The sequence below is a fragment of the Odocoileus virginianus genome, chromosome 24, assembly GCF_023699985.2.
Source record: "Odocoileus virginianus isolate 20LAN1187 ecotype Illinois chromosome 24, Ovbor_1.2, whole genome shotgun sequence".
In the NCBI taxonomy this organism is placed as follows: domain Eukaryota; kingdom Metazoa; phylum Chordata; class Mammalia; order Artiodactyla; family Cervidae; genus Odocoileus; species Odocoileus virginianus.
This window is the reverse complement of record NC_069697.1, coordinates 29,561,313-29,572,544: the sequence shown is the minus strand read 5'-3', so window position 1 is coordinate 29,572,544 and position 11,232 is coordinate 29,561,313. Positions and strand designations below refer to the sequence as shown.

General features: G+C 42.2%; 1 protein-coding gene across 1 annotated transcript; it reads right to left on the bottom strand.

The window, feature by feature from the left end:
• Window positions 1–6,294: 6,294 nt before the first annotated feature.
• LOC110146784 (olfactory receptor 10AD1-like) lies at window positions 6,295–10,959 on the bottom strand. Its single transcript, XM_070454849.1, has 2 exons — window positions 10,919–10,959; window positions 6,295–7,258 (listed from the first exon to the last, which is right to left on the bottom strand). The coding sequence occupies exons 1-2, from the start codon at window positions 10,957–10,959 to the stop codon at window positions 6,295–6,297; spliced, it is 1,005 nt and encodes a 334-aa protein (XP_070310950.1).
• Between the last annotated feature and the right edge of the window lie 273 nt (window positions 10,960–11,232).

The window sequence follows — 11,232 nt, the reverse complement described above, 5'->3', positions numbered from 1 at the left end:
GACTGTAGCTCACCAGGCTTTTCTTTCCATAGAATTTTGCAAGCAAGAATACTGGAGTAGGTTGCCATATCCTACTCCAGGGGATTTTCCTGACCCAGGGATTGAACCCTCATCTCCTGCACCTCCTGCATTGGCAGGCAGATTCTTTACTACTGAGCCATTGGGGAAGCCAAGTTGTTTGGGCATCCTTAATAAAAACCTTTTCCCATACTGCTTTGCAATTCCACCTTTGTTATGAATCTTGCATGGATTTTATATGTGTACCATCATGCTGTTTGTTAGTAAAGACAGTTTTAATTTTTCCTTTTCACTCTCCTTAATACTGATCAAAATGCTAAGAATGGAAATAGTTGTTTTATTCCTTATATGAGGGAAAAAGTATTCAAGATTTCATCTTAAGCATGATATGAACTATAGGTTTTTTTGTTTCTGTGGGTTCCCTTTGTTAGATTGAGGGTCTCTACCTTTCTCTAGCATTTCAAATTTATGTTCTCATGCCTACAAAATAAAAACTAGCTTTTGAGAACACATTTAAACCAAAATATACATTTTAAGCACATTAGAAAATTGTCTGCTGTTGCAGCAGTGGGGCGAGGGGAGTGGAGATAAAGGGTATAAACACAGAATAAAAATTATTAAAGACATAAAACAAGAGGGCCTTTCATTGCAGGGACGAATGATGGCTTGTCAGGAACAGAGGAATGTGATTAACTCAATCCTCCCAGGAACAAAATTTTTAAAACAAAACATATGAAAACACAAACATTAATATATTAGCACCTAGAACATGAACAAAATAGCATTTGAAAGAGGAAAAGCTGGAATGATGAACAGCTTACAAAAATACTGACAGTGATATGGGCTTTTCATTCTGAATAAGAAGTCTAAAAAACATGTAAGTCTGATTCTCAGACACATGGGTGTCATTTACAGTTAGAATGGAGAAAGTAATGTTTTGGAGGTTCTGATTTAGATATCTGAAATACTTTATCTCATTTATCATTCAGTCTTTATAACCACATTGAGCTAGATGCTGTCTTAGTTAAGACTTTTTGTTGCAAGAAATAGAAACTCATCTGTAATAGTTTTGAGGGAAAAAATGGAGTTTATATAAGGATGCATGGTTATCTCACAAACTCAAGAGCAAGAATGCTGGCAGATCTCCAAAGCTGACCAAATCCTGGGCAGTCATTATCTTAGGTTCATTGTCTGGAGACATTATTTTACCTCTGCTTCCCTCTGTCTGATGACTTTGACCTATTCTCCCTGCCAATTTTTTTTCTTTCTTCAGGTACATGGCAGAAGACAACTACTCCATAGCTTGAGTGTCTGCTTGTTCCAGGCTAGAAATGGACTTTACTTACTGCATACCAAAGTATGCAGTAGTTGATCCAGCTTGATCATACTGATTGTGGTGATGATGGGGGAGGGGTGGTGCCCCATAAGTGGTTGCCAGCACCTACCAGTGTGGGAGAAGAGGGTTCTTGGGGAACGGGTTGTATTTCTAAAATCTCTACCACAACTAACAGGACTGAGCAACATCTGCCAAATGAATGAATGACATGAGACTCAGTGTTCTTCAACTTCAAAGCCCATGATTTTTCTAATACATCATACAGCCTTCAAACGTTTGCATCTGAGATGACGGTTTCCACTACCTCAGTAAAAGAGAAAGGTCTTGTATAAGAGCATTTCCAGGAAACAGATGGCACATTCAAATCATGATAATTTGAAGAAGTTTAATAAAGATTTATTTGCAAAGGTGTGGGCATGGTATAGGGAAATCACAGCAGAGGTGGGCAGTTCCTGCAATCTCACATTAGAGGGGCTCAGCCTTAAGAGGTAATGGGAGATGGTGGTTGAAACCAATATTGTAAACCAATCACCAATCAATTAAAAAAACAAAAAAACAGGGAACTAAGTAGACAGGGCCACAAGGTGGGAGTGAGATGTTAGCAAGGGGGTTCGAGTGAGTCCACAACCCTCATAGGGAAACCGAGGTCCGAAGGATTAAACGTCCCAACCTCACACTCCTACTTCCCTCTGATATTCTGCCTATGGTACTCACTGGCTGAACCCAGTAGAAAGTCAGAGGTAAGGGAATCTGTTGATGTGGTCCATACAGCTTAGCCTGTGAAGCTGAGAGCTAAGTGAAGAGAGTGAGGAATTATGCTAAAGAGAGAAACAACTCTCTAGGTCTTTAGACTGGAAAATAAACACGAGTAATCGATTAGAAATTAAAAAATGGGATTTTTTTAAGGGTGTTCCTAGAGGTTCTAGATATGTTTAGTTTTCATGTCTTGGGTAAGCCATATATATTAAACTGATTACTTCAGCTCAAGTCATTAATTATTGTGCCTCAGGGGCTTCCTTGAAGGTCCAGGGCTCTGGACACTCATCAGAACAGCTTTGCTTTAGTGTGGTTATTGCATCAGGGTTCTGCATAAGATTTCATTGAGGAAACAGAGCTATAGCACCACCTATAGTCAGGCAATGTGCTCAGGACTCAAAAATGAATCTCAGATTAGGGAGGAAGACAGAAAAGCTAAGTAACAGTATACAGTGTTAGGAAAACGCACAGGTTATGAAGGGAACTTGCTGTTCTGTGCTTAGTCGCTCAGTCGTGTCCGACTCTGCGACCCGATTGAACCCAGAAGAGGGAAAGGATCAAGGAAGTTTTCCTGGAGTCAGTAACTGGAAAGGAAGGTAAAGAAACTCAGAGAACACTGCTGTTGTCCAAAAGAGGGAAGAGGAATACAACAGTTATGCAACTCTCTGAAACGGGGGATATCGCCTGGAAAGAACGAGATTACAGATCCATGACAAGGATGGGAGCTAGGGTGATTCCACTTGATACGCAAAGATCTACGGCTCACGCCTGCCTTCAGCCTTGCTCCGCCCCCATCCCATCCTCCGTCAAACTGGAGCGGCATTTCAACAATTGCCCGGGGCTGGGAAGGTATCCTATGCCAGAGGCCCGCAGGCCCTAGCGAGAGCGGGCGCCTGCCGAGCGTCAGGGAAAAGCTGGTGTCTCCCGGAGTGATCAGGTTCCAGCTCTCCAGTGGGGAATGGGCGGCCAAGGAGAAGGCTCTCATTGGTTGTTTTAGCGGAGCTCCGAGAGGCTGGGGAAGGCTGATTGGCGCAGGTTCTTAGCTCGGACCACGCCCACCTCTTCTGGCGGTGGCAAGCAGGTTAGGACCCCGAGGAATTCTGGGTGGTTTAGTGGTGCGGCGGCTAACCGGACTGGGAAGCATGGGGCCAGCTTTAGATGAAAAGAGCCCAGGGCTGGGCTGTAACTGAGGGCAGGCAGAGCCGGGACTCTGGATAGAATTCCTGGGTTTCCTTCCCCACATTTTTCTGCCCCTAGGCCAGTCTCTGCTAACCCCTAGCCCAATGCGTCTGTTCCTATCCGGCGCCCTGGTCTTCTGGGAGCCCAAGACCTCAAATGACTTTGAGAAGACAGTTCTAGGTCACTCAGCCAAATCTCAGTGTTCTTGGCCATACTCGCCCGTCACCACCCACGTTTAACACACTATTTCTATGATCAGGCAGTTCCTCTAGTCTGGAATTACTAGTCCCTGTCAACCACTCCCTATTTTCTACCTTTAATTTACTGATTATTCTTTAAGACTTAGTTCTAATATCATCTTATCGATATAAAGCCTGCCCCATTCTTCAGGAAAGTATTCGATTACCTCTTAAGGAGTTCAGGCTCTGGAACTGTTGCTCAAGGTAGATTTACATCTATGACATTTGAAATGTGATGGAATTTTGAACAAATCAACCTCTTCGAGCCTCAGTTTTGCAACTCAAAATCGAGGCAGTACTAATGCTTAAAGGGTTTTGTGAAGATTGAAAGAAGCTCTTAGAACCTAAGTACTTAATAAATGTGAGTGCTGTTATCTGTCTTCTCATATATAGTCTTCTGGTTTGTATAGGCCTGTTATATAAGTTTGCCCTTTGTATTACCATTACTAGTTCTTCAGTTCAGTTCAGTTCAGTCGCTCAGTCGTGTCTGACTCTTTGCGACCCCATGAACCGCAGTATGCCAGGCCTCCCTGTCCATCACCAACTCCCGGAGTTCACCCAAACTCATGTTCATTGAGTCGGTTCTTACCTGCCCTAATAGACTTAGAACTTAAAAGCTGGGACTGTGTCTTGTTTATGTCAGCATGCAACAGTGCTGGGAAAATAATAAATTATTTCTCAGGAGACTTTTTAAAAAGCACACTTTCCTCTCCTTTCCCCTTCTTTTTTTTCTCTTTCCTCCCACCCCCACCTTTTAACAAACTTTTAAGGCTTTTTGAAACAGAAATTTTCAAATTGAAGAAGGAACTGAGATCCTGAGGGAAGAATAATGGTGACGAGGAAGACCTTAACATTTCCCTTTCCCTGGACTAAGGACAAGTTTCTTCTTGACTGTTGTCCCTGATCTCTTTTCTTAGAGCATTCACTTTACAAACTTGGAATTGCAAATTCTTTCTCTGCCCCTTTGAGATGTACAGAAACCTACCTAAAATCACTTTCCAGTTTTTAGATCAAGGGAATGTCTTACTCAAGGACCCGGGAGCCATCCCTTTGAAATATAATCCTCAAGGAAGATAGCACCCCTATTTTCTAGTCTCTGTGGGAGGGTAGGGATCTAACTTTAATGGGTGTCTTGCCCCAAATTATAAATTACAGCATGCAAGCTTACTTTTCCTTTGGGCAAGAGCAATTACCACCCACAGGTCGCCTAAATATTTCCCTACTGCAGCTCTTAAAAACTCTCCAGCTGCTTGTTTCAGCAGAGTTGAATTCGATCTCCTGTTGCAGTAGTCTTAAATAAAGTCTTTCTTGCCTGCTTCCCTTTGCCCTGGTGTAGTTTTTCTTTGATGATGTAAATGTTTAGGTACTTTGCTTGTTGTTTCTTCTTGATTACAGTAGTGTCTCATTTCCTCCTTGTTATCTGGGAAGTGCTTCTTACATATTCTCATATCTACAGACTCACCAGTTTGGACTCAAAAGAGTAGAGCTTTGTGGAGTGAAGCTACTATGTTAGGTCACTGTAGAGGGTAGTAGGTGATATGCAGGATGTGGAAAGTGTTGTAGATCTATCTGAGAGCATCCCAACTGAGGTGCATCCATATTAATGGAAGTAGAACAAGAAAACAAAGCACAGGCCTGTATCATTTTCTTTCCTATCTATTATGAAAGGAGCATGAGAAAGATGCAGTCTTCAAAGAAAGAGAACAGCTGAGAATATAATGCACCTTCAAGGTATGTTGGATTAAGTTAAGGAGATATGCTAAATGAGGCTAGAAAGATTGGGATCACAAATAGAAAGTCTTCTGAAATGGTGGAAGTAGCATTGGAGTGATGTTCCTTAAAATACAGGGAGTGAAATGTTTCCACTGATGATGAGGCGGTAAGATGGAATAGGACTGAACTGGAATTAAATGATAGAAGGCTACCAGAAAGGAAGGCAGTAGAGAGAGGGGAGTTAACTAGGGGCATGGGTGCCAGGGAAGAAACTGGTAGTCTGAGAAGCTTGGTAGAGGTATGTATTACTAGGATCTAACTGAAAATATCAAATAGTCATGCATTTAAGGAAACTGGAGGACTTAGAAGAAGGCACGTGACACCTGGCATCTCCTACTTGCCCTTTCCCAACACGGAGAAGCACAACATACACCAAATGCAGTGTTGATAATTTAATGCCACCACGAATTCCCCCTCCTGGGCTAGTGGAGGCAAATAAGATGAAGTTTAGGCTGCTGATCCCTAATTTTTCTTTTTCTTCTTTTCTCTAGCTGACTTTTCTTAATGCCTAACACTGCTCCCCGATTCCTTTTTTTCTTTCTTCTTCCTCTACTGTTCCTCATATAGGAGCAGAGTGGATGAGGGCAGATTCAGTAAGAGAGAGTGGAGTGTGAGAAAGAAAAACAGATTAAATTGAAAGAAGTGTACTCCTAAGTGTCTAGGCAGAACTCAGGCTAGGAAGAGCACATAAAAGTGCTATGCAAAGAAAATGAAATAGAATTAAGTGTCCTTATGTGTTTATAGATCCTGTTGTGAAAACTTAAAAGAAAATTACTCAGCAGGAAGGTCTCCAAGTCTCCTGAAGAAGGTCCAAGAGGATACAGTGCTTAAAGGTACATCATGCAGATGAGCATTAGATATCAATAGGATCTTCCAGGCCTGATGCTGGTGCAAAGGAACCTATGAATGCTCTTTCCTGGAATCTCTCAGCACTGGTGAGTTACCCAGCTCTCAGGGCTGGAGGAGGAAGCTGCCCTTCCAGGTGTCTTCCCACTAGACAGACTCTGTCTGGGAAAGACTGCTTCTCCCAAGGGCCCTCACCATCGCCCCCTTCATTTCTTTGTTTCGGAAACTGTAGATGATGGGGTTGCACATGGGGGTGATGATGGTGTAGAGGAGGGAGAAAGGCTTGTCTTTGTCAGGACCGTGTGTGCTACGGGGGTTCATGTAAGAGAACATGGCCGAGGTATAGAGAAAAATGACCACGGTCAGATGGGAGGCACAGGTAGAGAAAGTCTTCCCCCGACTAGAGGAGAAGGCCTTGCCCAGGATGGAGGCCAGGATGCGGGCATAGGAGATGACGATGAGCGCCATGGGGCTGAGCAGCACCACAATGGCATCAGCAAAGATGACCCTCAGGCTAAACTGGGGGTCTCCACAGGAGAGAGCAATCACTATGGGGGCCTCACAGAAGAAGTTTTCTATGTGGTTGTCTCTGCAGAAGGGATTCCGGAATGACATATACTCAAGCATGATGCCATTGATCAGCCCGAAGGACCAGGCAGTACTCACCAGGCTCACACAGACCTGCCGGCTCATGACCTGGGCATAGGTCAGTGGGTGGCAGATGGCAACATAACGGTCATAGGCCATGAAAGCCAAGAGGATGCACTCAGCCACACCCACACAGAAGACCAAGTACATCTGGGTCATGCAAGAGACAAAGGAGACAATGTGGTTCTTCACTATCAGGTGGACCAGCATCTGCGGGATGGTGGTGGTGATGAAGCAGACATCCAGGAAGGACAGGTGGCCAAGGAAGAAGTACATGGGGCTGTTGAGCCTGGGGTCTGTCCAGGTGATGAAGATGATGAGGCCGTTCATGGCCATGGCCAGGCTGTAGAGGGCTAGGAAGAGGGCAAAGAGCAATGCCCGAGCGGATGGGGAGCTCTGCTCAAAGCCCACGAGGACAAACTCAGTCACGGTGCTGCCATTCCTTAGGTCCACTGGCTTGGATCTGCTTGAGGAGGAGGGACAGAGAAAGCACAAGAGAGACAGCTGTAGAGTAATGCAAGGTACTCACTTGATCCCAGAAACACAGCTATAATAGCACAAGATGGGTGAGTGGTGATAAATGTTTTGAAACCTAAGTAAACATAATATAATTGGCACTGTATGGGGCAGTGAGAGTACCATGGTCACCATAGGCTGCATCCATGGAATCATAACATTAAAAATAAGGAAGTGGTGGCTATATTTTATTCTAGTTTAATCAGGTTGAAGTCAAGTAAAGTATCTGCTGCAGGATTCTAAGTGTTGAAAGATTAGTCTTTAGTCAAAATGCATTCAGAGATGAAAAAACAAGATAGATTTCCAGAACCCATGCCAAACAGAGGAGTGGAGTATTTCAGAGGAAGGGACGTTAGTTCATAGAAGATTATATCAAGGATGCACTTGACAGACACTTGAAAATGTATTTTTCTAAAAAAAAAAAACTCAAGTATGGTGGTGGTGGTTTAGTCACTAAGTTGTGTCCCACTCTTGAGACCCCATGGACTGTAGCCTGTCAGTCTCCTCTGTCCATGGGATTCTCCAGGCAAGAATACTGGAATGGGTTGCCATTTTCTCCTCCAGGGGATCTTCCTGATCCAGGAATTGAAGCCGAGTCTCCTGCATTGCAGGCAGATAGTTTACCAACTGAGCTACTTATTTAAAACAATGAATGGGTTGAATTTTTAGAGAAAATTGTTGTTGTTTAGTCGATAAGTGGTGTCCGACTCTTTGCAACCCCATGAACTGCAACACACAAGGCTTCCTTGTCCTTCACTATCTCCCAGAGTTTGCTCAAACTCATGTCCACTGAGTTGGTGATGCCATCCAATGTCTCATTCTCTGTTGCCCCTTTCACCTCCTGTCCTCAATCTTTCCCATCATTAGGGTCTTGGGTCTCCTGCATTGCAGGCAGATTCCTTACCATCTGAGCCACCAGGGAAGCCCCTTTAGAGAAAATAAAAACATGCTAACCCTCAGGATTATCTCGTAGGTGAAAATGATCAGCATAACTTGAAACATCATGCTCAGCTCGTCCCAGTCATCCTACTTCTTTCCAGTCTCAGGCTCCTGGTGTTTGCTGCTGTTGTATTAACGACCCACGTCTTGCATGCTGGAGATGGGCCTGGTTGTTAGCTCTCGCATGCTACTATCAGTTTTCCTTCTTCAGTAGGAATTTAGCTCTATACATAATTGGGTGGAAAGGATCCAACCATCCTGTGAGAACAGGGGAGTTCTGAGTAGGGCACAAATTCAATATTTCTGAATAGACCTTCAGACAACTTCAATCTGTCCCTTTACTAATAGCAGTAAATCTTGTCCTTTTTCTATCATCAGAGAACAAGCATTCAGAATTTGCATGTGATATTCTCACTGTAATGTTTAGAAAGTCATTATGCTCACATTAAATCTTTCCTGCTTTTTAATCGTGTTTTGGAGTTAGGGTATATCAGATAGATCCCTTCTACTTTCAGATGCTTATAGACACTGTATTCCTTCTTAATGTTTAGTTCTTCATTTTCTCTTCTTCCATTTCCTTTTCTACACACTCTCAATTTCCCCCCTCTGTGTGTCTTTCACCCAGTTTTTCCACTTATTTCTACTTCTCTCTCTTTTCTTTTCCTTTTTCCTTTCTCATCTCTGGTAGTGGGTATCTGTCATTGAGCTGCCTCTGGTTGAATTCCCCTCTGCTCTCCATGTCTTTAAATCTCTCATGTTGCCTATCTTAATTTTAGAAGATATATATGACATTACTGCCAATTGTTTTTAGCTTTGCATTCCCTGTAGGTGTTTCCTGACAGGTATAGACAGTGTTGGGTAGTAGGCCATTTCCATCATATCTGCTTTGGAATGATACCCTAGAACTTGAACCTAGAAATTTTCATATTGAGGGCCCAGAAATGTCAAGGAGGGGCAGAGTGAACTATTTAATCCAAAAGTGGCTTTGAATCCTGGGCCCCCGTGGACTTGTTGAAGCTGAGATCAGAGTGGGCAGGAGAAGTACGTGAGCTACATTTCAGACAGGTGGACTTGACTAAGAAGAAACTGAAGTTCAATTTATGGAATTACTCTGATCTACAGGAGCACAAATGTTTATTTGTGGCCTGTTTGTTAGAGAGAATATTCTGTGATACCTAGTGCCTTGTTAACAACCATCAGGGGTTAACCAGTTAAATATCTGTGTAAGTAAATGGGACAATATCTTGAAAATCACATCCTACCTCATTCTGTTGCTTGACTGATAATGATGTTTGTCTCTGAATCACTGTGGCAAATAACAGAGAAACTCATGGTGTTTGAAGAACTTGTCCAGGGAGGATGGTCTGACCTGGTGAGCCACTCTGGAAGAGAAGTTTTGTGTGATGACCTTGTTAGTTCTCTGTCATCTATACCATGGGTGATGAATGTTTACTTAAATATTAAATAATAATATTTAGTCGTGTGAACTGCACTTTATAGAATAAGTATTCAATCTTACATGTCACATATTCCATTTGTTAATAACCTTATTTTGCCCCCATCTTTGTCATAGAGTATATTTTTACCTTCTTCAGGATTTTAAATTTTGTTTCAGTGCTAACTAATTGAATTGTAGCACCATGATTTGAAAATCACAATGCTGTCTTATCTGTTAGCTGAAGAAATATCAGCAAGAATATAAGAAAACATTCATTCTCCTAGAGCTTCAGATAAGCTAACATTATTCTGTAATATAAAACATGTCCTTGCAAATATTATTTCTGACAAAGATTCCTCTAAGACTGGGCATTAGAAATTGTTGCCATGTGCTATAAAGCTAACTTCAAGCCCCTAAAATGTAATTCTTATTGGTGATCTTAATTATGGCCATGGTGTTATTTAAGTTGATACCTCTATTTTCTGAAAGGTCTACATACTTATGACATTTGTTAGTCATGGGATTTTCTTCTGCCAAGTGCTTATAGATAAATAACCCATGACTCCTTGGGTTTCTTATTTAAAGAACTGAGAGTCTGTAATTTCATTTAAATTAACAATATTTTATAAAGTTGTTCACAAATATAACATTTGACTCTCCAATTTATTATTATATTTTAAGAATACAATTTAATCTCATTGAAGAACCTCTCTTATTTTGGACACTGTAGCTAAAACACAGTTTGTTAAGGAGAAAAGAGTAGAAAATGAATTTTCAGTTGTGGTCTAGTTTGACCTCAGATTTGATTTTGTTAACTCACAGTTTTGATCCATTTTAGAACTGTCCTGCAAGCAAAGCTCCAAGAGCCTTTCAACAGAGCAATGATTTGCATTGGAGGAGCAGCCACATCAAAGTAGAAGTGCGACTGTCTTGATATACCACGCCTCTGGTTAAAGACTTAATGAGGCAAGAGAACACAGTGTTAGATACTGTTAGGGGTGTAGGGTGGGGAATAACTGCCTCCATGTTCCTGACATTTCCTTCCACAGGAACGGAACTGAAGTAGCACCACACTCCTGACCCCTCCTTTCACCTTCATTCACACTGTCTCCTGGGAGGTTGAGTAGCTTACTTGATTTGTGATTTTAGAAGGAAAGCTGAGCACATGTGTCTGTCTCTTTCCTCTAGCCTCCTCTTGGGAATGAGTGGCTTTTCTCAGGGAAGGCTTACGCTTGTTTGGGGGAGGCTCTGATGGTGTACTGTGCTGCCATTTATAGGGAAAAATGTCTAACTCTGTGCTTCTGCATTAGGAAGTCCAATTGCTAAAATTCCTACTTTGTTATAAAGAAAATTGGGATTTTACCCTCCATTTGCAGACTCATTTCTCAGTTGATTCAGAAATGATGGGAAAGAATAGTGTTATTTCCTGGATCTCCTCAAGTCCCAGTAGATTATTACTGTAATATTATCACATATACAGAAATAAAATTACAAACAAAGAAGTGAGATTAAGCTTTGACCAAAACAAAAGGTCCTTAGATGCC

Coding starts and splice junctions, on each gene's coding strand:
- LOC110146784 (XM_070454849.1), bottom strand. CDS start 10,959: ATGGCAGCACAGTACACCATCAGAGCCTCCCCCAAACAAGC. Junction 7,259..10,918: donor AGAGCCTCCCCCAAACAAGC/GTAAGCCTTCCC, acceptor CTCCTCAAGCAG/ATCCAAGCCAGTGGACCTAA.